This window comes from Lemur catta, chromosome 3, assembly GCF_020740605.2.
Source record: "Lemur catta isolate mLemCat1 chromosome 3, mLemCat1.pri, whole genome shotgun sequence".
NCBI classification, from domain to species: Eukaryota; Metazoa; Chordata; class Mammalia; order Primates; family Lemuridae; genus Lemur; species Lemur catta.
This window is the reverse complement of record NC_059130.1, coordinates 14,009,511-14,036,765: the sequence shown is the minus strand read 5'-3', so window position 1 is coordinate 14,036,765 and position 27,255 is coordinate 14,009,511. Positions and strand designations below refer to the sequence as shown.

At 38.6% G+C, this 27,255-nt stretch overlaps 1 protein-coding gene and 1 non-coding gene across 3 annotated transcripts in view; one reads left to right on the top strand and one right to left on the bottom strand.

The window, feature by feature from the left end:
* Nucleotides 1-27,255, top strand: part of SORT1 (sortilin 1) — a 66,911-nt gene that overhangs the window by 5,866 nt on the left and 33,790 nt on the right. For both annotated transcript variants that reach the window (XM_045546716.1, XM_045546717.1), the window contains exons 2-3: nucleotides 16,971-17,030; nucleotides 18,791-18,864. In XM_045546716.1, the coding sequence (XP_045402672.1) occupies nucleotides 16,971-17,030; nucleotides 18,791-18,864 (134 nt within the window). The remainder of the gene's footprint in view (nucleotides 1-16,970; nucleotides 17,031-18,790; nucleotides 18,865-27,255) is intronic.
* On the bottom strand, nucleotides 23,803-23,930 carry LOC123636275. The gene has a single exon (XR_006734467.1). It is a non-coding gene; the product is annotated as a small nucleolar RNA SNORA31 (small nucleolar RNA).

Below are 27,255 nucleotides of genomic sequence, written 5' to 3'. Positions count from 1 at the left end.
GGCTTTGAGATAGTTTGAATGAATCTTCATGACAGATTCTTCATACCTATAAAGTTTGTTAGGTGAATGCTGGATGCATGGGTTCACTTAAAGATTGAGGCTATTTTTCCTTCTCTATCCCCAATCCTAGTCTTAGGAAACCACAGTAAAAACAAAATTCTTTCATTCAGAACCTGTGGTGTTCTGCTGAGAAAGTTTTCTGTGAATGTAATTTATTTTCTGTTCTGCATTCCGGTTTCTGGCCCTCAATTCCTTGTGTACAACATGAGAAGTTTTGGACTAAGTTAAAATTTCTAAAAAAAATTCTGTGATTCATATGGAAGAAAAAGAGGCCAGAGGTTGTGATCACAAATGTTTATTGGTTTATTCCAAATTTAGAAGCAAATTGTGGCTGTTTGACTTCCCAGTTGAACTTGAACAGCATGGACTTCACATCTGGGGGTGATTTGTTACCACCCCCAGAGCTTATGTCAGTGAAATATAAGTGTTCCTAAAGATAGCCGGAGTATTTTTTCATATAATTATGAAAGACATTTATCTCTTTTATTTTAGGGGTAATACTTTATTAGTCCTTATTGGCTGAAAAATCTAATGCTAGTAAAAGCCATTAGCTTGGATAGTCCAAAACCAAACCCAGTGGATAGGTAGCAGTAAATTTTTTTTCCCCTTTCCTACAGTACTCTGCCAAAATTGGGGCTTTTTTTCAACCTGGCTGGCTGTGTGTTTAAAAATGGATGGTCAGCTTAAGATATGTATACTCGCAAGTAGAAGCTTACATGTGATTAATTGGCTTGATTTATTTTCATCAGAAGAAAATGCACATTCCTTCTAGGGCATATGAATACTATCCCTCTTATATTGGCTATTCCTTGGAGTTTTGTTCTTCCTGTTTGTTCTAAAAAACTATTTTCTAATATTGTACTTGAGCCAGTTTGCAAGTCTGATTCAACAGTAAGATTGCCCTGAAGGACCAAGAGAAACTGAACTGGGAAGAAATATTTTTATTAACCTTAATATGTCCCAGACAAGGTAGTTCAAATCAAATGTTTATCTGGTACTTGCTATTTGTCATAAAGGATTCAAAACATAGATACGTTGTATACAAGATTCAGAAGAGATATACCCACATTTGAGTCCTGGCTCTGCTGCTTCATAGTTGTGTGACTATGGATAATCACTTCTCTCACCTTTACAGTTGTTTTTTTTTAAACTAGAGAAGCAGCTCTTAGAATTTTTTGGAGGGTCAAATAACAAAGTGCTTTGTTAAATGCGAAGTATTGAATAGATGTCATTCATTTAGACACTTACTAAGCTACCTGCTATGTACTGAGAGAAGTCCAGGACTGTGCATAAACAAAGCTAAGTACTGATGCCATCTTAAGGATTTAGGTGTTCAGAGACAGATTGCTGGAAGTTTGGGGGAAGGCATGACCACTGCAGTGCAATGTTCTGGGAAGGCCTCCTGGATGAAGAGAGAATCAAGATGGAGGTAATTCTTAGGGAGATCTGTAAAGGCATGGAGGAGGTAGGAAAATCCAAGACATGCTCAGAGGATGGTCAATGGAAACTTTATTTTAGGGAGAGGTTATTGGTGGAGAGTATGACTAAGGTTTCCAGGAAAACATACAGGGAAGTGAAAAAAAGATAGCTCTTTAGGGGGATGGAAAGAGAGAGGAGGTGTAGGTGAGGAGTTTGGCATCAGGACTTAACTTGTGGAAGAGTTTTAACAGGTAGTGTTAGACATGAGGCTAGAGCTGGAGAAACCAGAGGTAGGAATGGGGATACAAGAAGAGTTACCTTTTCAGAGGCTGGCCATGCTGCGGTCTTGGAAGCATATGTTCGGCAGGAGAGCAGAACAGAGGGCGGGCAGACCGACCTTTATACTTGAAGTGCTAAAGGTTCCAAAAAACACTCCCAAACTTCTGGACCTTATTGAAGGAGAATGTGAGCCAAGGTATGAGAAACTAAGACAGTGATGCCTGTGAACAGATTTCTCTTTTCTGAACATTTGTGAACAAGGATAAAGTTGAACACTTGATAATGTGCTTAACAGTTTGAATCATAGATTATTGGGCTGATTAGTTTGTCAGAGCCCTAACTTTTGCTGATGAGGCTAAATGACTTGCTTAGGGACCAAGAGCTGAGAGTAGAACACAGATGTCTCAATATGGTGCTGCATTTGGAAGTGTTTCATAGTTTCATTGTTTTAAATCATTACATTTGCTTTAGGGATAAGACAGGGTTATAGAATCCATTTATAAGTCATATAGTTACGAAATCTACTCTATTCTTCAAGGTCATTGCACCTTTGACAGCTCAATTAGCCTTTCTAAGCCTCAGTTCTCCACCATATAAAATGGAGCATTATCACGAAGTTTTGAAGAGAAAATGTGTGTGAAAATGTTTTGAAAATCTTAAAGTACTGGGCGAATATGATTTGTATGATTTCTTAATAAGCCTGTTGATCCGTCATGGCCTCCACAGGGCCCAGTTGTCAGCCAAATGATCCTGATAAACACAGCCCTCGAACCAGCCCCCAAGGAACGTGTGCATTAAGGGAGACAGATGAGGCATAAGTGCATTTATCACTTGGTGGTTTTATCACTTGGCAGCGTGGGATGACAGGTTGGGTGGGGGTGGCAAGAATGAGAGTGAGTCAAGATTGGCAGAAATGTATAATAAGAAGCATATGTGGTGGCTTTCTTCTGTTTTTTAACCTTTGTGATTACATCAAATTTTTAACTTGTTAATATGATTGATAGTTCTTTGAGGCAGTGGTTCTGGGAGGAACATGATCTCAGGTATCAGACCTGGATTCAAACTTTAGTGGTGACTGTAGACAAACAAATGTCTCTGTATCTTAGTTTTTTCATCTATAAAATGGGATCACTAATACCTGCCTCTCAGGGTCATTGTGAAAATAAAGAGACGGTATGGGATTTAGTGTAAGATGAAAATCTTTTATTGAGAATTTCTTATATGAAGATTATCTCCACAAAGCTTCTGATGCATGACCAGTTAGATGCTTAAACATTTGTGTATGTACTTAAAATTTTTTCTTCATAGCTGTTATATTCTTAGAGAATTATTATGGTTACTTACAGGAACCAAATCTGGATTAAGAAATATTAGTCTCCTATAGTCCCAGCTACTCAGGAGGCTGAGGTGGGGGAATCACTTGAGCCCAGAAGTTTAAGGCTGCAGTGCACTATGATTGTGCCTGTGAATTGCCGCTGCACTCCAGCCTTGGCAGCGTAGCAAGAGCCTGTCTCTGAGAAAAAAGAAAGAAAGAAATACTACTTATGTGGTTGGATTCAGTGTAGGAAAAGAGGGGTTAGGGTCAAGGAGAGATCATCTATCCAAAGTGTCTTTCTCAAAGCTATGAGAGATGGAGGAGAACATAATGATCAGATTAATAATTAGAAAACAATAATCAGATACCTGGTCATCTGGTTATAATAGTTTATATATAGTTAAATAGTTTTAAATAGCTTACAGTTATAAAAATAGGCCTACTTGTAATTTAGTAACTATTTTCCTTCTCCTTAAGCTTTAGTTAGAGTTAGTGACTGTAGTTTAGGTTGATAGCTCTCAAATAACTTCATTCATATTTCATTGACTGAGCAGCCACTGTATTCTACTGTCCTCTGTGAAGTTTTAAGAAATATTAAGAGATGTCATAGGTACTTCTCAGGAACTGTGATTGAAAGAATAGCAGACCAGAATGTCGATGTAATTATTTTTTATTATATGCATATTTCTTTAACCTATTTCACCACTTCCTGGCCTATGTTAACCCTCTGTTCCAGTTAAAGTGACCTTCTCACCTGTCCCTTAAGTTCCTCATGTGCTGTGTTGCTTTTCCATCTTTGTTCTCATGGCATTCCTTCTGTCTGAATGCCCTTTTAGCCCTGATTTTCCTTTTCTCTCCTACAACATTTAACTATGCCATGTAAGCACTTAGAGTGTTCTGTCTTGTATTCAGTTTCATTTATAAAAGTTTTATTTCCTGGTTATAAACTTCTTTTTTTTTTTTTTTTTTTTTTTTTGAGACAGAGTGTCGCTTTGTTGCCCTTGCTAGAGTGAGTGCCATGGCATCAGCCTAGCTCACAGCAACCTCACACTCCCGGGCTTAAGCAATCGTACTGCCTCAGCCTCCCGAGTAGCTGGGACTACAAGCATGCGCCACCATGCCCAGCTAATTTTTTCTATATATATTTTAGTTGGCCAGATAATTACTTTCTATTTTTAGTAGAGACAGGGTCTTGCTCTTGCTCAGGCTGGTCTCCAACTCCTGACCTCGAGCGATCCACCCGCCTCGGCCTCCCAGAGTGCTAGGATTATAGGCGTGAGCCACTGCACCCGGCCTAAACTTCTTAAATGTAGGGCCCAGCCTGTACTATGAGTTCTTCGTCACTTGCCTCACATGGTCCTAGAGAAAGAATAGTCATTAAATGTGTAGTCTGGAGTCAGACAGACATGAGTTTGAAAACTTGCTCTGCCAATTTTTAGCTGTGTGACTTTGGGCAAATTACTTAACCTCTCTGAGCCTGCTTCATTTATAAAGTAGCAGTGGGTGCCTTAATATATATAATGCTAATATAATAAGTACTCAGTAAAGGTTAAATACTCTTATTTTTCTTTTAATGCAACAATTGTTTATTGAGCACCTATATGTGTTAAACACTGTACCAGGTCCTGTGAACTGGTGTGGAACACAACAGACAAGACCTCTGCTTTTATGGAGCTTTATGGACCAATAGAGAAAATGGCCACTAACCAATATATAATTATAAACATGACAAGTATCAAGAAGGAAAAAAATAACCACAGGAGAATAATTGACAAGGTATTTTTAGTCTGGGGCATTAGGAAGAACTCTCTGAGAAATTATTTAAACTGATACTTGAAGATGAATAGAATTTTGCCAGAAGGAGTATCCTAGGCAGAAGAGCGACATGTTAAGGCCTGGGTCTAAAAGAGCTTAGCGTACTCAAAGATCTGCAAGAAGGCCAGTGTGGTCGTAGCAGAGGGACTGAGAGTGTCAGTCCCCACACCCAGTGCGTGAGCAGTGAGCCTTTATGGTTCTCCCAGCTTAGTTGGCAACTAGAGCATATCTCTTAATCACTTTCTTTTCTTTGAAATGGAGTAATATATAAAAATTAAATGCTAAATGTTTTGAAGTGTAGCTCATTTACTGAGTATGGTTAGAAATGAATTGTTGCAAGGAAGTGAATTTTTCAAAAACTGAGCCTATCCCTTTAAGTGCCAAAGGTTTTGTTTGTTTCCTTGCTTTTTTAATGGAAATCTTTCTGTTTCTCTGCTTTCTTAGTCAAGAGTATGACTCTAGATCACTAAGAAGAGATTAAATTATGCTGTTCCAAGACTGCTATGGCTTGAACGTGCCCCCCAAAGCTCCTGTGTTGGAACCCTAATCTCCAGTACAACAGTATTAAGAGATGAGACCTTTGAGAGATGGGACCTCATGATTAGATCATGAGGGCAATGCCCTCAGTGGATTAAGGCCTTTATTGCAGGAGTGAGTATCTCAGGAGTGGATTAATTCTAAAAGGTGGGAGTTTGGCTCTGTTTCCTCTCTCTGTCTTGTGTGCTTGCTTCCACTTTCCACCACGAGACGACCCTTACCAGATGCCAGCATCATGATCTTGGGCTTCCCAGCCTCCAGAAATATGAGCTAAATAAACTTCATTTCTTCATAAATTACCCAGTCTTAGGTGTTCTGTTATAGCAACAGAAAATGGACTAAGACTATGACTCACTCACATCATTTTAATGTGCCATTTAATGCCCACTGGGCTATCGAGATATATGGTGCTATTTTCTCCCATTTTGAATGGCCTAGATTTATAAGTTTAGCACTGTTGTCTGCTTGTTTAAGTTTACTTTTTCCCCCTGCAGAAATTATATTTTCCTTGTAATATCCTGTTCCTTCTTGCTGCTGTCCCTGTCTGTCTCTAAATATACCACCCTCAAATTTGATTTGTTTCTTCTGTATGCTAGGGAAGCAGATTTCTAATATTAGGCAATTCTGACTAGTTTAATAAATTGAATTAGAGTGACAGTCTGCAAGTTTCTCTTAGAGATTGAATGTATAGATGTTTAATGCATAGATAGTGGCATCCGGGGTCTCCCTTGCTTCCTTTCAGTGAGAGTCCAGATTGCAGAGGTGTCGAGATAATGAAGGAAGACTGCTATTGCCCGTCTCCTTTTCTTTTCTCTCTCCTTCCTTCCTTCCTTCCCTCCCTCGGTTTCACTCTGTTGCCCTGGCTAGAGTGCGGTGGCATGATCATAGCTCACTGCAACCGCAGACTCCTGGGCTCAAGCGACCTTCCTGCCTCAATCTTCCCAATATCTGGTACTACAGGTGTGCACCACCCCACACCTTGCTAATTTTTTAGTTTTTTGTAGAGATGGTATCTCGCACTTGCTCAGGCTGATCACCCCCTCCTTTTAACACTGGCATGTTGTGGAGCAGGGAGCTGATTTTTTAATTTAATTAAGTAATTATTTTAGAGACAGCCTGCTCTGTCACCCAGGCTGGAGTGCAGGGGCATGATCATAGCTCACTGTAATTTTGAACTCCTGGGCTCAAGAGATCCTCCCACCATGGCCTCCCAAAGTGCTGGGATTACAAGCATGAGCCACTGTGCCTGGCCTTTTTTTTTAAAAAAAAACAAAAACAGATAACTAGCAGTGGAAGAGCAAACTGAGCGGTTAAATTATTGATGAGTCATAGAATTTTAAAGCTTAGGGGAACTAGAAAGATTGTTTTTCTAGCCCCCTCACCTTGGTGGTGATTTAGGTTGTGCTGCCCAATTTCACACAGCTTTTGGCAGAGCTAGAAATAAAATTCAGGTGGACTGATTATTAGCTCAGTGCTCTCCTCTGTATTATCCTGCCTCTCAGAAAACTCTGAATAATTGAATAGATTTGAAAACTTGTACATTATTTTATGGTTAGCTTTTTCATTTCTAAGAATAGTCTCCATGAGAGCTGGAACATTTGTGATCTTATTTTTGGCCCATGTTTTATGTTCCTAGCAGTGCCTTATTCAACAGAACTGTATTCTGGTAAGATTTTCTTCCTGCCTGTGAAAGCATCACTCATGTTGTATTCCAGACCTCTCTTGCACATCACTGTGTCCTGTCCCTGTGTCCCCTAGTTGGAGTTTGGAAGCCTAATCCTAGATTCCCAGTCTTTTGGGAATCACCAGTGCTTTGTCTTTGTAATGCTATTCCATTTGACTCTTATTCCTGAGTGAAGGAGCATAACTTTGTTTTACTCCTGAGAAAATGGATTCCCAAGAGAGAAAATTATTTGTGCCTACTTTCCCAACAAGTTAGTTACTAGGCTAGGCTTTTATTTTTTTTGAGACATGGTATCACTCTGCTACCCAGGCTAGAGTACAGTGGCATCATCATAACTCACTGCAACCTCAAACTCCTGGGCTCAAGCGGTCCTCCTGCTTCAGCCTCCTGAGTAGCTGAGACTACAGGCATGTGCCACAATGCCCAGGTAAGTTTTCTATTTTTTGTAGAGACAGGGTCTTGCTATGTTGCCTAGGTTGGTCTCAAACTCCTACCCTCAAGCGATCCTTCTGCCTCAGTCTCCCAAAGTGCTAAGATTACAGGTGTGAGCCACCATGCCTGGCCAATGCCCATTTGTGCTTTTATTTTTACTGTGACAGGCTCTCTGCAGATTAAATGTGTAGCATGTTTAGTCTTGACTTTTGTATGTGTGAAGTTTGTTTATGGAGTATAAACTTCACTAGCTCAGGGCATATACTATCACTGCTGTTTCCCTAGTGCCCCACATAGGATCTGGCACATTTGTTGAAAGAAGGAATGTGTACGAAGGATGCCATCATTGAATTCCCTCCCTTCTTTGCTTGTCAGAGAAGCTGCTCTAGATGGCGAGATGGCCAGGCCATCTGCAAGTGGCTTTAAACTGGGCCTTTCCATGGGAAAACTGACCCATGCTCAGTTGTGCCAGTGTTAGTTCTTTTAGTATTTTACTTTTGATCAGGTGTGTAACTAAAGATAGGCAGGAGTTTCTCATGACTAATTTTTTTTCCAAGCTGTAGGGACTCTTGGGACCAACTTTAAGTTCTCCAAGCTTATATAGTAACAGTAATTTAATTAGGCTTCTAGTTTAATTAGATGTGAAGATAAAGTTATTTCCATGAAGAATCTTTTGTTTTGTGGCCTTTCTCCACTTCCGAACAGAACTAGGGATTATCCACACGACCACAGAATGGACATTGTGTTAATTCATAGCCTCTGAAGTATGGGGGCCTCCTGCTTTAAGATGGTAAACCATAAATGGATGGATGAGTCTTACATCAAAACTCTCTAGGTGAGTGTGTTTCAGAGAAGGTAGTACAAGCTGTCTCTACTTTCTAACATGAGTTCCTGAAAACCTATTTGACAGTCAGATGGCAACTGTAAGTGCCAGCCAGTGACTCCCTGCTGCCCAGAGCTCCCCTACTGGGGGTGGTAGATGGCTGTTGGTACCATCCGGGACACCAGAAATCACTCGGTTCACCAGGTAATGGACAAAAGGCTCTGAATGTGACTCTGAAAAGGTAGTTTAGTTATCAGTGGGTAATGATGCTAGGTTATGGCAATAGGAAGTCTTAAATCGAGACCACGTATGTTACTGTGCCTCAGTATAGCAGGAGCTCTCTGACCTATCCTGTAACCTTCTGGTACATCTGTTAGCCAGTGTTATATAAATAAGAATAAACTGACATGATCTAATGATCTATGTGTACTTTTTATACCACCCTTTTCATATATACTTTTTTCGTATATTATTTTTTGCTAAAAATAGCTTACTTATATAGTTTTATTTTAAAAAATGATTCCTGCTAATTGGTGGTGGGATGGGAGTAATTCGTGCACTCTAGAAAATCCATAAAGAAGAATACATCCTCACAAATTCTACCACTTAGAGACAGTTGCTGTTAATATTGTGAAGGGCATCCTTCCAGATGTTTTTTAACCATAAATATACACATATGGTTTTACATGCATTCTATAACCAGACTTTTACTCAATATATTATAAATATCTTTCAATGTCAGTAAATACCTGACACATTTTTAATAGCACCTGGTATTTTTTTTGTAGTTTCACCATACTTTGTCCAAGTGGTATTTTTTTATAGCACAAGATTATTTATTTAACACATCTTCAAGTCTTCATCTATAATGTATGCATATAGTAATATCTCATGGGGTTGTTATGTGGATTAAATAATAATGTGTGTAAGATACCTAATACAGAAGATGACACATAGAGAATACTCAGTATTTGTCAGCTGCAATAAACATCCAGGTATATAACATCTTTTGTAAAGGTATGTAACTATCCGCTTATGATAAATTCCTAAGAGTGGGATTGTGAGGTCACATGGTGTGGACAGTCTCTGTTCTTTTTTTTTTTTTTCTTTTTGTAGAGACAAGGTCTCTCTGTGTTGCCCAGATTAGTCTTAAACTCCCAGCCTCAAGCAGTCCTCCTGCCTCAGCCTCCCAAAGTGCTGGGGTTACAGGCATGAGCCACTGTGTCCCACCATTTCTCAGTTCTAATTTGCATCACCAAATAGCTCTCCAGAAAAATTATAGCAGTTTATATATTCCCACTCACGTGCAGGAGGGTGCTCTGATCTCCATGTCCTCACTGGATACATTTTTAACCTTTGCTAGTCTGAAAGGTGAAAATATCATCAAATTGCTTTTCTTTTAGAGGTTGAATAGTTTTTCATATGTTTATTGGCCATTTCTATGTCCATTTATGAATTGTGTCTTCATGTCCTTTGCCTGTTTTCAGGTCTTTGCCTATTTCTTATTGATTTGTAACCCTTTCTATATTAACCCTTGTTATATTACAAATAATTTTTCCCAGTTTCATTCCACTTTCTCTCTGGTGTTGTTTAAATTTTTTAATATAGTCAAAGTAAATCCTTATGAGTTCTGATTTTTTGTAAAGGTCTTCTAGGATTATTAAAATATTCACTTATATTGCTAGTATTTTTATAATTTAACTTTTTACATGTAAATATTTGCCCTATATGTAATTTATTTGGCAGTGGCAAGAAGAGAGGAATTCAGCTTTTTATTTTTTTCCAAACAGCCAGTTTTTCCAATGTTCTTTCACTACTAACTTGAAGTGCTGTCTTTGTCATATTCTAAAAGAAACCTTATCCATTCCTGGACTCTGTTTTGTTTCACTGATCTGTCTTATCTATTCCTGTACCAGTAACTGTGCCACAGGGTTAATAAATTTCTCCAGAAGCAGCAATATAATTTCATGCTCATCTGTTCCTGATAGACTCAAGCTGACATTTTACCCAACTGGTCTTAAACTTCTTGGTTTCTGAGGTTCCTACCCTAGGACATGATTAGGTAGTCTGAATTACTGCATTTGTTCTGTGGCTCCTCTGGTTACTGGCTTTTGGATTGTTAATTAGAGAAACGACATATTTATATAGTTTTCCTTCATTTTAACCTATTTCTAGATCATATATTTGCTGCCTCCTTAGACCAGATGATGTTATCTTTTTGCTAAATAATCTACCTCTTAGGCATACTACATTAGAGTAGCACAGCTATTATTTACCAAAAGTAAAACATGCTTCAACTCTCTCCACACTCTCCAGTTGATTTGTCATTTATACAGCTAACACATAACATATTTTTTTATAACAGTGCTTGAGATAGACATTCACTCTACCTTCTGTTGGCTAGACTCCCTACTCCTAAATGTTTTTTTGTGGTTCAGTATTTTAATATTGTAGAATATTCATTGGTGATATTGTGTCTGGGATTTTAGTTTTCTCTTCCTAAAGGAATTATTCTGTCTTTCACTTCTTTCTAGCCACAAAGCTTTATCCTCTGCTCATATTTCTTTTATTCTTTTTCCATTGCCTTGATTAGAACAACTGAACCATAATTTATTGGTTGATTATGTTCAGCTCCGTATACCATTGGAAACTGTTCCTGTCTGAGTAAGTGATCCTGTGGCCTCATCTCAGCTTTCTTTGGATCTTTCAAGCAGAAGTACTGTTCCTAAAGTGTCTTCTCAAACGTAATTCCTTTTCTCTATTTTTATTTTCCTTTTGTTTCAACCTTAATTTTGTTTATAAGATCTCGAAGTTCTTATTTAACAAGTACTTCGTAGCATCTACTGTATACTCAGCACTTTACTAGTTGGTGATATTGAGATTTCATTTGTGTTACCCTTTGAAATTTTTCAAGACTCCTAGATATATCTTACTGTTTATTCTACCTGCACAGTTACCTTCTGCCACCATCTTGCTATTGCTTGTATCTGTTCCACCTTTGTAAGCTCTGCTTAAATCTCAGCATTCAGACATTTATTTCTTCATACTCAGATTTTGAATTTCTCTTCTGTATAGTCAATGCCTTTAAACACTTGGGTGTCAGGGCATCTTTAGTAGTTTTTAACTATATGGAGTTAATGGTAACTATGGTGGAAAGGATAGGAGTAAGGTCACCATTACATGTGTAAACACCAAAGAACACATTCTAGTGTTTAACAGTGTTTTGGCTGGCTGTAAGGGAACAGGAATAAACCCTATTCAGCCATTATTTACTGTAACAGTAGTAAACAAGGTAGAAGGAAGGTTACATACAGATCAGTAATGTTAGTAGTTGGAATTTCTGAATAAACTTTTATGGAGATGTTTGTGGAGTACCTAATATATATAAGTCCTTGTGCTAGTGCTGATGTGTAATACCAAATTATAGTGTCAGCCATTGAGAATTCATAGCATAATTTGAGAGGCATACAAATATATATGTAGAAGAAATGTCCCTAAGTGCTGTGAAAATAATATAATACCTAGGAAGAAGAGATCACTTTGAGCTGTGACAATTGGGGGCCAGAATAGTTGGTTTTACGTGGAAAGATGAGACTTCAGCTGTCTTTCAGATCTTTTGCCTGGTTTAGTCCCTCCTTTGTGGCTATCAAAAATGCCAAAGAGCAATGGACAAATGCAGAACAGAACATTTATTTTTTGAAAACAGCAGTTTTAAAAGATATTTTCATTGATTATAGAAGTCTAGTTGGCAGTCTTTTCCTAGTACTTTAAAGATGTTGCTGCACTATCCTTTGGCTTGCATTATTTCTGAGGAAAAGTCTATCATTCTTTGTTTCTCCATATGCAATGTCATTTTTCTAGATGCCTTTAAGATTTTTCTCTATCACTGGTTTTAGATAATTTGGGTATGATGTGCCTTGCTATCATTTTTATCATGTTTCTTGAGCTTGGGGTTTGTGAGCTTCTTGGATCTTTGAGTTTATACTTTTCTTTTTCTTTTTCTTTTCTTTTTTTTTTTTGAGACAGAATCTTGGTCTGTTGCCCGGGCTAGAGTGCCATGGCATCAGCCTAGCTCACAGCAACCTCAAACTCCTGGGCTCAAGGGATCCCCCTGCTTCACCCTCCTGAGTACCTAGAACTACAGGCATGTGCCACCAGGCCCAGCTAATTTTTTCTATTTTTAGTAGAGATGGGGTCTCACTCTTGCTCAGGCTGGTCTCAAACTTCTGACCTCAAGGGATCCTCCCGCCTTGACCTCCCAGGGTGTTAGTATTATAGGCGTGAGCCACCATGCCCAGTCTGAATGTATACTTTTCATCAAATTTGGCAAATTTTTGGCAACTATTCTTTTTTTTTCTGTTCCTGCTCCCCCCAACCTCCTCCAGAGATCTCAATTGCATATATTAATTTATTAGGTTATTTGAAATTGTTCTACAGCTCAGTGATGCTCTCTCTATTCACTTTTTCTGTCTTTTTTTCTCTGTGCTTCACTTTGGATAGTTTCTACTGGTATATCTTCAAGTTTGCTAATCTCTTCTGCAATGTCTAATTTCCCGTTTCTCCTATCCAGTTATTTTTCTTCTGAGACATTGTAATTCTCGTTTCTACAAGTCTTTTTGAGTCTTTTAAAAATATCTTGTATGTCTTTATTTAATATGCTCAAGCTATTCTCTAACTTGCAGAGTACAATCATAACTGTTTTAATGCCCTTGTCTACTAATTCTATTATCTGTATTATCTCTGAGTCAGTTTGATTGATTTTTCTCTTCTTTATGGGTCCTGTTTTCTTTGCGTGCCTGGTGGTTTTTGATTGAATGTTGGATATTGTGAATTTTATCTTGTTTGGTGCTAGATCTTTTTGTATTCTTACAAATATTCATGAACTTTGTTGTGGGACACAGGTCATTTGGAAACAGTTTGATCCTTTCCGGTCTTGCTTATAAAGCTCTTTTATGCAGGATCAGAACAGCATTTAGTCTAGGGTTGATTTTTCTTCACTACAGAGGTAAACTTTTCTGAGTATGCTACCCAGTTCCCTTGAAATATGAGGTGTTCTACTGTGGTTGTTGGGAACAGGAATTATTCCTGGTCCTGTGTGAGATCCAGATACTGTTCTCTCCAGTCCTTTCAGGTAATTCTTTCCTGGCCGTAGGTAGTTTGTGTGCTAACCAGTGTTCCTCCAGAAGACCTGGTGGGTGGTTGGGGAGCCCCTGCTACAGAGCTACAGAGCTCCAGAGTTCTCTGTCTGTGCAACTCTTTCCTCTGTAGCCAACTCTGGCCTCTTTGGCCTCCCCACACTACCAGCTTCATCTCTTCAATAGGGAGACCTCTGGGCTCTGCCTGTGCTCCCCTTCCCTGACCTACGGCCTGAAAATTCTCCCCAGGCAGAAAACTAGGGCAGTTGTGGGGCCCTCTTTGTTCATTTCCTATCTTTCTGGGGTCATTGTCCTTCACTGCCTGATGTCGGAGATCTTGAAGGCTGTTGTTTCATACATTCTGTGGGGTTTTTTTATTAGTTGTTTCAGATGGGAGGGTAAATCAGGTCCCTGTCACTCCATCTTGGCCCAGAGCAGAAGTCCTCTCAGAATAGAACTTTTACATTTCATACTCGTTTCTGTCATGGGGAAATTAAGTGGGTCTGGCCTTAGCTTTTGAATTCATCATCCTCCTTTTTAGAGCTTCACAAGTAGTTCTTAAAGAAAATGGATTCAGTGTTTATTGAGTGCCTACCATATGCTATGCTATATATTAGTTGCTAAAATGTATAGGCTTGATCCCTTCACCAGATGGGCTTCAGGTCTAATGAGGGGGGCAGACAAGGTTCTTGTTGCTGTCGTTAAAAGTACTGTAATATATATCCTGAAAGACTTAAGATGCCACCACATTGTAGAATGACATGGGCATTGTGTCAAATATGATAAATGACTAGGGGTTAGAATTGAAGGCTTTGTGCTGACTCTTGTGAATTCTGTCTCCTAACTATGACCAGGTTGTCACGCATATTCCTTCTCCCATTGAAGGGGCAGGATTGAGTCTGTGCTCTTGGTCCCCTACCTTTCCTGGATTTATCTCCTTTCCATATGATGTTTTCTTTCCAGTTGAGCTTTGGTCTGCTATTAGACTTGGTTTCTTTTTCTTTCTTTCTTTTTTTAACTTTTACCAGTATAAAAATGTTAGAGACAGAAATGTTATAAAAATCAGTTACCTTTGCTGTAGGTGGATGAGTTTTGCGATGAATTCATACATTTTCAAAAGCAAATGCTAATTGGTTATTGGGGGGCTTGGGAGGGAAGGTTAACCACAATTATAGTTCAATCTGGCCTACATTTCCAAAGAAACTCTGGATGATGAACAAGGTCAATTATCATTTCAGTTGTTTAGGTGAAGCTGAATTGCTAGCTTGTTTAGATGAATCTGAGTATGCTACCCGATTCCCTTGAAATATGAGGTGTTCTACTGTGGTTGTTGGGAACAGGAATTATTCCTGGTCCTGTGTGAGGTCCAGATATTGTTTTCTCCAGTCCTATTCATTAATACTCCTTGTTCTGTGATTGAGCAATAGGAAAATGTGGGTCATGCTAGTCTGCACTGACTGGGTCAGGTTTATAGAGAATCGCCTGAGAAGTAAAAGTTGTAGGTCCTGATTGGCTCAAGACTGTCTTATAGTCTGATCAAGACAACCATGAACTCCATTGCCATAGTTGATGGAATTTTTCTTTTATCCTCATCAGTCGTCATGATCAGAATCTTCCTTGGAAAGATGACCTATGTTTAGATTACCTTTAGCCCATGTGGTCTGTCTGGTGCTTGTGATAGCGCTAGATATTCCGGCTTCTCCTCAAGGAACTCATTGATGTAATTTCAGACACTGTATCATCAATCAAGAGAACATGCAGTCTTGCTCATTGTGAACTATACTACAAGACACACTTCTATGTCACTTGTTAAGCTTCTGGTTCCAGGTGTCTCTAGCAGCCCTATTTTTTCTCAGATGCTTGGCAAGTCTATGTGTCTGAATAGCCTTTCTGTCCTGCAGAGGCTATGAGAAGCTGTGCTGAGCGTTTGAGAGTGAACCAGTATTTACTGAGCAAGCCCCGTGCAAGACACTGATTGTATCACTTACAGAGATTGTAAAAGAGATTCTTGTGACTTCAAAGGTGCTTATAGTCCAGGGGAAAATAGCATAGGTAAAATTTAGAGGCCCATTCAGGAAGACCACAAGAAAAAATTAGAAGATAAGCAAAGTAGTTCATGTTTTGAGTTTTGTTTCCTTAGACTTCTCTGTTGGGGTTGGTGGCTTGAGTAGTGACTAAATAGCTGGCATCTCACCATTTATAGACATGCTCTATTTCGAGATTGAGTTTGTGGGTTGGGAAGGATATATAATCATTTTCAACAAATGCTTGTTAAGTATGCAGAGTAGCCTTGTGGTAGGCACAGGGAGCACTGAGAGGTATGAAGTTACATCCTCTGCTTGTACGGAACTGCTCATATTTGGGAAGGCAGGGCATGTTTAAAATTTTTAAATTTTAAAATATAAGTCTTAAGAAAAAAGAATAATCATCAACATTTAGTAGAAATATATACTAAACTATTAAACCCTGTGAAGAATGGGGCTTGGGGTGGTGAGCATGTGGCCCAAAAAAGGGAAGGTTCTTTGTTGTATATGCTGTATATAGTATGTAATTCCTGTATGGTTAGACATTTTTACCAAGTACAGGTATTGCCTCTTTGGAATTTTTATTTTTTTATCAGTTAAAAAAATGATAGAGACTAGAAGGTTGGACATATAATGTTAAGCTTGAGTATCTCTGTGTGGTAGGATTATAAATGACATTTTTATTATTGTATCTCCTTATAATTGTCTACATTTTCTATAGTGACTACATATTATTTTATAAGTAGAAAAAAAAAGTGCTTGAAAAACAAAACCTGAAAGCACCTATAATGATTACTATAACTGTATTTTAACATGCTTACCATACTTTGGATACAATATATGAGCTTTCCCTTTTTTGTCTCCCTGCTCCCACTACAACTCTAGTAGAATTGTTCTATTATTATTATTATTGCTATTATTATTAAATAAAAAGGTGAAACAAGGGCATTTGCTTCTTGCTTCTGCCCCTTGTCATTTTGAGTTAGCCTAGAAGCAAAAGGAATCCAGTTACTAACTATTCAGCTATACTATGAAGGCTTCCCAGAAAAATTTAAATTATGCTGATTGGGTTACAATTATGTCTGTCAATGTGGGCTATGATCTCTTGTTTTAAAGCATTCTAAAAATACATTGCTATATCTTTATATTTAGTTCTTTTGGAGAAAGCAATTAGATTATTCCATCTCCCCATCTGGTGCAATGAAGAAAACTCATCTGCTTGGCTTACTTCGTGTGAGAGAGAATATATTTCCAAGTTATTTGTGATTCAGGTTAAGTAGTTAAATCCCTCCTCTCCCAAATTTTGTTCTGGGAATCCATATCCCCTTATAATTATGAACTTAATTACTCTGAACAGTAATGAAGTTCTGAATTACTCAAGGAAGTGAAAAATTGAAGGAGTGTAGATATCATTTCTAAATCTATTTTATTTTATTTTTCCTTATAGCATGTGTTTGATGACCTCAGAGGCTCAGTATCCTTGTCCTGGGTTGGAGATAGCACTGGGGTAAGTTATATTTTGAGTCTGTTATTTCAGCCTAGCAAGATAATGATGTAGATTTTGGGAGTTTAAGCACCTAATATCATTACTTTCTGAAACCATCTTCAACCTCAATTGCAGAAGCATGTTTGTAGGACAGACTTTCAGGTACGGTTTTGCTTTAGAACTGGGAATATCTTGAGACCACCTTCTTTCCTAGTAGGAAAGATTGATACCTTTTTAGTCCTTGGTGGCAGCTTAGCATCAAAATGGGCAAGAAGAAGAAATAGGAAAGAGAGTGCTATATGCTGAGAAGGGAACCCCATAATATTAAATACTTATGAAAACTCCTGTGTAGAAGCAGAAAATGTGTCTTCCACATCTTGTCCTTTTTCCTTCAAACTGTATTGTTCCTATGTCCTTTTCTACAATTGTGTTGAAGGACTGTGGTGCCCATGGGGTCATGGTTGTTCAGCTCCGTCTGGTGTCGTTGTCCCTGCCACAAAGGAAGTACTGCCAGGATTCGGGGAGCAGAAGGAGAGTCATTCAGCTCCTTGTCCCTCCTAGTATGTAGATGGTCTCCCACTAGGAGGGTCAGCTGAGGATGCATTGGCCCCAGGTCGTAAATCAGGGCTTGTTGTTATACTGCTGGAACAAGAGCAGGGCAATGTTTTGTGTCTCCTGGTAATGGATGTGTCATAACATTGAGGCACATGATAGCTTATCAGAAACCTAAAGAAATAAAATTTGGTGCTGAAAAGTAAATCTTAAATTTCTTATTTTGGCTGGGCGTGGTGGCTCACGCCTGTAATCCTAGCACTCTGGGAGGCCGAGGCGGGTGGATCGCTTGAGGTCAGGAGTTTGAGACCAGCCTCAGCAAGAGCAAGATCCTGTCTCTACTAAAAATAGAAAGAAATTATCTGGACAACTAAAAATATATATAGAAAAAAACTAGCCGGGCATGGTGGCGCATGCCTGTAGTCCCAGCCATTCGGGAGGCTGAGGCAGTAGGATTGCTTAAGCCCAGGAGTTTGAGGTTGCTGTGAGCTAGGCTGACGCCATGGCACTCTAGCCCGGGCAACAGAGCGAGATTGTGTCTCAAAAAAAAAAATTTTTTTTCTTATTTTAATTAATTTTTAAACTTCCAATAGAATTTTTTAAGCATATCTTAGGGTCTTCTAAAGTTTGAGTTATATCCTAATTTCTCTGATTTACCCTTTTATCTGAAATAGTTGGTATCTCTAAGATTTCTTATTATATGGCTTTTTTAGGCTCCCTATTGTACTCATCTATCCAGAATCATTTCCTCCTGCATATTTTTCTGTAGAAAAATAATTATTTAAAAATGAATTTTATAGAAAACTAACAGCAGGGAAAAGGACAGATAAATAAAAGTAACATAGTGACCTCTATAAGAACATCCACACTAGTCTAGCCTCGATAAGCAGAAAAAAAGAGATGGTTCTTGCCTGAGACTATCTTAGATAATATGGATATCAAATAGTTAAATCCTTGCTCTATTATAAATATGTATTTGAGTATCTCTGCCTTGCTGCTTCAAGTGTAGGTGATAGGGATCATTGCAATAAAATGAGCTGAGGACTTCCTGAATCATTGTAAGTAAGCCCTAGTAACTTGATCCTTCCTGATTTTAGGATATATTACAATAAGGGATACTACAAAGTAGGACTATCAAAAATATTTCAGGTGTTGACTTAATCCCATCACATATCAGCATGTAATTGGAATATCTTTCTCATTTACGGAATGCTTTTGTCTCTCTCCAGGTCATTCTAGTCTTGACTACCTTCCATGTACCATTGGTAATTATGACTTTTGGACAGTCCAAGCTATATCGAAGGTGAGAGCAATAACATATGTGAGGGTTATTTGACTAAGCCACACATTGAGAAGGTAAGGTCCCCCCTTTCTAGATTTGATGGGGTCTAAGGTGATTGAAAAGATTTTTCCAGCCATCTTAAATTTTCACCAGACTGCCACATTCAGCACACTTTTAATATCTACCTAGCAACCTGAAGAAATATGACAAGGGACCTAAATCCAAGGAAGTTAGTTTGACCTGACTAAGGGTCAGAATGATAAAGGAAGATGAAGGAAGAGTATATAAGGGTATGTGTTTATGTTAATTTAAATGAATATTTATTTGTGGGAAGGTAGTATGGAGTTTAAAATATCTTTATATTTATTATAAGCACAAAGTGTTTTTTTGCATTCCTGAAATGAAAATCCTCATTATACCTTCCAAGCAAATATTATTTACATAACATTTTGAGGACTAAACAGATTGTTTCTAGAGAAGCAGGAGATTCTCAGGTCATACCTATCAAAATGCCTTCTAGTGTTCACACTGGTAATGACGGTGGTAGCGCATGTTCTGGAACCATAACCTATATTGTAACATTTCACAAAGTTGTAGAGTTGTCTTCTCAAAGGTACAGCTTGGTTAAATAGTAGGTTCCTTTCCTTAACAGTGAAAGTCAAGACCAGCTAACTCCCAGGAATTGCTGATTGTCTTCTCAATTGTTTGTGTCTATCGCATTTTACCCAATGGATCTAAAGAAATAATGACATCCCAATAGATGATGTAGAAACGGCCCGAGGGTCAGGGTATCTCCCAGGAGTCATGGTACTTTCTCAGGGTTCTTTATATGACTGCTGATCTTGGCCTGGGTGGGAGTTAACCTGTGTTGAAGCTCTGAAGTAGAACAGCCCAACCTCTCTTCTTACCCAGTAGGTTTGATCTTTGACTGCTCCTGCCTGGGCCTGGAGCCAGAGCTTTCTGCTCTTCAACACAGTGATGTTGACTTAAAAATAGGTAACATATACCTCTAAGCCAAGAAGGAATTTCCATCTTGAAATTGCTGTGTAAGCTCCATGAAAGCAAAGTTCTTGAGTAACTTGGGGTTCTCCAGCATCTAGCCAAATGACTGACACATTAGTAGGCAGACAGTAGATATCAACTGAATGAATGAATGAATGCATTAGCTTCTCTATAATTTTTAGACTGATTTTTTTTTATTTGTCTCATATAAGATTGACAATGTATTGTAGAGTCTTGGTGCTAGAAAGAGCTATAATAGGTGACTTTGTTTATTCAGTTAGAACAGTAGTTGTACCATTTCAGACAGATGAAAAGTATCCTGTTTGGGGAGGGGAAAATGCATAAAAAAACTTATAGCTTTATTTCAGTAACTGTTTCCATTGTTTAAGAATCCTTGCTGTTATGAAATCTCTCCTTATGATACAGTTTTCCTTACCAATTTAACTTTCAAGCAGCATAATAATATAAAACATTTGGAAGTTTTAAAGGAAAGAAAACATTCACCATGTAGCCAAGTGTAATCTTAATGTTTACTGTCTTGATCATCCCCTTTTGTTATATAGCTGTGTAGTCTTGGGAAGCAACGCAGAACGGCAAAAAGCAGCAAAGTTTTGTTGGCAAGTAGACCAGGGATTGAATCTCAGCACTCTCAGTACAAACAGAATGAACTTGGGAAAGTCATTGAACCTCTTAAGTCTTTTTTACCATCTGTAAAAGAAAGATGATAACAATGCCCACTTCAGTGATGTCATGAGGTATGCTCTACAGTGCCTGGCATGGAATAAGAGCCTGGTGCTGTTAGCGGCCACCATGCCAACGGCCAGGGATGGCATGTAGCCAGCATGTACTGGTGCTGCTGTACCAGTTGTTAAAATGAATTGAAGCTTGGGCAATAGCAAGACCTCACTGTCTCTACAAAAAAAAAATTAGCCAGGCATCATGGCGTGCACCTGTAGTCCCAGCTATTCAGGAGGCTGAGGCAGGGAGGGTCACTTGAGCCCAGGAGTTTGAGGTTGCAGTGAGCTGTGACGATGCCACTGCACCCTAGTCCAGGCAACAAAGTGACACCCTGTATCAAAAAAAAAAAAAAAAGAAAGAAAGAAAGAAAAGAAAAGAATTGAAAGCCTTCCTTGCTAGTTGGTAAAAAGTGACTGCCTGCCCGCAAATGCTTCCACAGCTTATACAAATGCTCACCCCCTCAGCCCCTGCCAACATGCAAGTGTTACTAACACCTGGCATTATGACCTGCGTCCATGCTGATTGGTCAGTGCTCATACCATCCCCTGTACTAGTAACCCCTCACTTATTTCATTTATTTTATTTTTTTAAGAGACAGGGTCTCTCTCTGTCACCCAGGCTGGAGTGCAGTGGCGTGATCATAGCTCACTGTCAGCTCAAACTCCTGGCCTCAAGCAATCCTCCCACCTCAGCCTCCCAAGTAACTAGGAACACAGGCACATGTCACCACACCTGGCTAATTTTTTTATTCTTTGTATAGATGGGGTCTCCCTTTGTTGCCCAGGCTGGTCTCTAATTCCTCACCTCAAGCCATCCTCCCTCCTCAGCCTCCCAAAGCACTGGGATTATAGGCATGAGCCACCATACCTGGCCCACCCTTTATTTTTTTTTTTAGATTGACATAATTAATTATTGCTCCATTGGAGAGTTAGGTTGTAGCTAATTTTTTTCACTGTAACTAATATTGCTTTGATAAATATCATATGTGTTTGTGTAGTAGGGGATGCTCATTTCTGGTCCCTTTTTTTTTTTTTTTTTTTGAGACAGGGTCACGCTCTGTGCAGTGGCGTGATCATAGTTCATTGCAACCTCAGACTCCTGGGCTCAAGCAATCCTTCTGCCTCAGCCTTCTGATTAGCTAGGACTACAGGCATGCACCACCACACCCAGCTAATTTTTCTGTTTTTTTTGTAGACATAGGGTCTCTCTCTTGCTCAGGCTGAGCTGGAGCTCCTGGCCTCAAGCAATCCTCCTGCCTTGGCCTCCCAAAGTGCTAGGGCTACAGGTGTGAACCACCATGCCCGGCACAGTTCATTTTTTAGTAGCAAATGAAAACCTCCTCTCTGATTGATGTCCACATGTTTTGAAGGCTATTTATTAAACTCTTCTTGTCTTCCATTGCTCACCAAAAACAAACAAACAAAAAAAAAAAAACTCTTCCTTCTCCAGATTGAATTATCTTCTATACCTAATGCTTCAACCACTTTTTTGCTTGCCTTCTGAATTTACTTTTTATTCTCTACGTTGTTCTTTAATCATGTGGCTAGGATTGAACCTAACAGGTTTCTGAGTCAGGCCCATGGAAAATGAAAATGTTTTCATGACTTTTTTCCCCAATCCTTTTGCTTTTCAATATTGTGTGTGCTTTAAGGTGACCAAAACTGAAAGAAGAACCAGTACTGCTATGTCACTATTTAAATACCACCACCATCTGACTCAGCCCTTTTTCAGGCTATATTTGTCTAGTCATGTGAGAAACCCCTCTTTCCTGATATATACTTTACTAGAGAGAAATGCTATTTGTTTCTGATATAGTATAATGTTACCAAGGTACTTTTTCTTCGTGTTGCACAGCAGTTTTGGGTTTTTTTTTTTTTAACCACAGTCACTTTGAACATTATCTCTTTCCTGCTATGAAGTGGAAACCAACTCTATGCCCTCTTCCAGAGTCTAGGTGGAAACTGTAAATATGCCTTGTTGCCTCTCCAGCTGGGCTGGGCTGACCTGAAGTGACTCGTGTTGTTGAATACACCAGCCAAGAGGCACCTGTTGCCTCAGAAATGGGAAAGGGAGGGAGCAGTTTGATCAAAATGGGTCCTGAATATGCTGTGGTTGCCCAATTACAAATAAGATAAAAGCCTATTGAATCCACTCTGAAGACTTGTTTTTCATAGCATTAATAATTATTTATTGGATTATCTTTGTGCACTAAATTTTATATGGTTACAGTTTCATTTGGGATTCAAATAAAAGACATCTAATCACATGCCACCTGCTCTGTGTAGTATGGCATGAAGGCACCCAAGAATAGAAAGAAGTTGTCTTCGTTGCCTGTAGTGAGTTAGAGGAGATATACTTCTGTCTCTAGAATGTGAAAAAGACTTGTTGAAGGATTTGGGAGATAATAAAAATATATATCTCTCTTCAGTTTAAAGGAACCATGTTTGAATAGTATAAATTTTGATTCTCTATTAAGGAATATTTATGGAATAGACTGTAAAGTACATTTTTCTCGCTTTTGGAAATACTGAGTTAAGGAAATAAACTAGCTATTATTAAGATGGTAATTTGATTTTTGGCAACTAAAAGGTATTTTGCATCTTTTTGTTTTATGACCTCTTGAGTCTAACTTTTCATGGTACGATCTACTTTGTGAAGCAAATATAAACATTGTTTTACACCAAAATTTTGTATCTAGTTACCACACAAACTACTGGGCTATTTTATTTCTGGTTTTCTTTCCTATTGAGAGTTGCTTACATTTAGGAAATTAATAAGGAAATCTCTAAGAGACTTTACATCACAATTTATTCCATAGTCAATGTAAGTTTTTCAGAATGTTACTTTTCAGGATTTAACTTATAGGTACACAATGGGCAAGGTGCTGCTAAGTGTAGTAAACCAGCTTCTTCAAGATGCCTTATGTAACAACTTTTTAAATGATAATCTCAATTCAGTTTTCACTACAGGAGATTATTAACAATGACTGCATATTTCAGTTACAGGGTTAGCATAAATTCCATTTATAACATATATTTTCCTGGTTTTTTTTTTTTAACTTTTAAGCTTTTACAAGTGTACTAGAACAGGTGAGGGTGGTCGGGGATATTTCCCGACACTTCTCGTGTAAACTCACATTTTAGGTTCTTCTTTGGAGTAAAACAGGTTCTTCGACATGTACAAGGTTATTCCTGAGTTGCAAAAATTCTCCATGTTTTCCCCTGTTTTCCTCTATTCAATCTTGGCTGCCATAATCAGACAGAAAGTGCAAGGACACTTTTTTCTTGTATCTGTAGTGAATCCTTAGAGCAGACAGTAACTACTCCAGTTCTGTCAAATAGATAAATTCTCACCTTTTTTGAAAGAAAAAGTTTATTAAAATGTATGATGATGGCATTTGACTGTCTGTTTGTTTGTTTATTTATTTATTTAGAGACAGGCTTTCACTTTGTTGCCCAGGCTAGAGTGCAGTGGCACAATTATAGCTCACAGCAACCTCAAACTCCTGGGCTCAGGTGCTCCTCCTGCCTCAGCATCCTGAGTAGCTGGGACTACAGGTACACACAACCATGCTCAGCTAATTTTTTAAAAATTTTTTATAGATACAGGGTGTCGCTATGTTGCCTAGGCTGGTCTTGAACTTGTGGCTTTAAGAGATCCTACTGCCTCGGCCTCCCAAGGTGCTGGAGGGTTACAGGCATGAGCCACTGCACTCAGCAGGCATTTTACCTTTAATGCTACTTCACTTTTACACACTTAGAGTTATCTTATCAATCAAAGCAAAATAAAGACCCCAGATATATACTCATGTTCCTTCAAATTAGAAGTTCTGTGATTTTATTTGCAATATCTTACTCTCTTTATTTTCCTACTTGTGTTTTCAAAATTGCTACAGAAAACATGCATCCTTCCCCAACAATGATAAAGCACAGTAAAATATTAAAATAAAAAAACACAAAGTATCAGACAGTGGGGGGAAAAGACTGAAGTATTAGGAATTAAGTTTATTATGAATTCAAATTCTGCCAATTTTACCTGACAGTTGTTTCTGGTATATGATTCTTTGGGCACATTTTAATAAGCTACATTCTCCCTATTGATCTTTTAACTGCAAATCTCAGTACAGTTGTTCTCATTATTCACAATAGTTATGTTCTATAAAATTGCCATGAACACTAAATTAGTGAATACTGAAACCTTGCTCCTAGGGGAAATATAGGGTTAGATTTCTGCAAACCTTTTGTCACAGCATTCATTTTCAACAAATGATCAGCACATAACTTTATGTGTGTTGCTATTTAAGGACCCTTTATTTAATATGTATGGTTGATTTATTAACATTGAACTCATGGCCAACAGCATTACAGCTCATGCTCAAAAGAAGCTTGTCTAACACCTATGTTATTCCCCCATGTGGCACATCAAAGTTATCTTGTGCTTAGGGACACCAAACAACATGTCAACACTACACTTGGAGGCCATTTTAAACAGAAAAATCATCATCAAAAAAGCCCAAAAATGTAAAAACGTGGCACTAAATAGACCTCAAAAAGGATACGTGTTTACAGTATAAGAGTTGAAACAAGAAGGCACAGTATCACTTGTTTGACCTCGGCTGGAAATGTGTGCACTGGGTGACTCAAATTTTTTCTTGTTCTGCAAATGTCTGCAAATGATTGTGAAAGGACCATGAGTATTGATTTTGGGGTTACAAATGAATTTAAGCAAGTAAGCAAGTTTGCAAATACAGAATCCATGAAAAATGAAGATCAACTATAGAAGCTTTCCCAATTAGTGAAAACTACAAAACAATATCTATTTTTGAGAGTTTGCCATCATCCTTCTTGCTTTTATGTTAAAATTTGTAGTGACTTAATCATGGCAAAATGAACAAAAGAAATAGAGAATGGGTAGAGGCAGAAAGAGTTTTGAGGTATGTGCTAGAACCTAGGTTGCTGTTAAGGCAATTTTAAAGGTGATTCAGGTGAGGGCTCAGAAAAGAGGAGAGCTGCAGAGAAAACTTAGAGAACACCATGTAATCCATGGCAGAATGTTGATAAAAATATGGACTACAAAGGCCACTATGATGAGGTTTTAGACAGAAATGAGAAATGTGTTATTGGACAGTGGAGAAAAGGCAATTCTTGTTATAAAGTGGCAGAGAACTTGGCTGAATTGTGTTCGTGTTCTAGGGTTTTGTGGAAGATAGAACTTGCAAGCAATGAAATTAAATATTTAGCTGATGTAATTTCTAAGCAAAGTGTTGAAGATGTAGCTTGGCTCCTCCTGGCTGCTAATAGTAAAATGTGAGAAGAGAGAAATAACTTAACTACAGAATTGTTAAGCGAAATGGAAACAGAACTTAAAGATTCTTAAAATTCTCAATCTATCCATATTAGAAAAATTTAAATACTAAGGATGTGGCCAAGTGAACCAGTTTGGTAAAGAGATTAGTATGGGTACAAACTGTGGACTTAATCAGCCACTGCAGCAAGAAAACTGCCAGTTTGAACTGAAGGGAAGGAATGAGGGAAGGCTGTTAGACTTCTTGGATTTGACAGGACAGGCCCATAGAGCTGTTCAACTGCAAACATGTGTTATCCTTCAAGACATGAGAAGAAGGGTCCTGAAGGCAATTCAAGGATAAGCAAGGCTGCCTCCTCAGTTTCAAAAGAGGGGACTATCAACTTGCTTTCAATGGGCCAGACAGCCTCCACCTAGCCAGTAGGTATAGGGCCACCCATAACTTTGGGGGCCCAACTCCTGCCTAGCAAAGCTGCAGGGCAAGACCCCCAACCCAGTGGATCTGGAAGGAGGGACCCCCACCCACTGGGCCTGGAGGACAGAGTATGGATCCAAAGAGGATTATCTTGAACCCTTACTATCTCATGGAGTTTGCCTTGTAGTTTGCACTTACTTGGGATCCCCTTTCTTCTTTCCATTTCTCTTTTTGGAATGGAAATGTCTATACTGTGCCTGTCCCACCGTTGTATTTTATTATAGAAGCACATAACTTGTTTGCTTTCACAAGTACCCAGCTGGAAAGCAATTTGCTTCAGGATGAATCATACCTTGAGTCTCACCTATATCTGATTTAGATGATACTTAGATGACACTTTGGATTTTAGACTTTAGAGCTGATGTTAGAACAAGTTAAGACTTTTGAGGCTGTTGGGATGTAATTAATGTATTTTGCATGTGAGAAGGACATGAAGTTGGGGGGCGGGTAACCAGGAGAAGACTATTATAGACTGAAAGTTTGTCCCCCCAAATTCATAAGTTGAAATCCTAAACCCCAATATGATGGCATTAGACTGTAGGGCCACTGGTAGGTGATCAGGTCATGAGGGCAGAACCCCCATAAATGGGATTAGTGCTGTTATAAAAGAGACGCCTTGTCCCTTCTGCCATGTGAGGTTACAGTGACAAGATGGCAGTCTGTGAACCAGAAAGCAGACCCTCATCGGACATCAAATCTGCTGGAACCTTGACTTTGAACTTCCTAGCCTCCAGAACTATAAGAAATAAATTATGGTTGTTTATAAGCTACCCAGTTTATGATATTCTGTTATAGCAGCCCAAATGGACTAAGACAAGCTCTATTCCAAGTACATTTGTATTTTAGCATTATTTTCTTGAGTTATAAACATGTGCATATTCTTGTGCATGTTT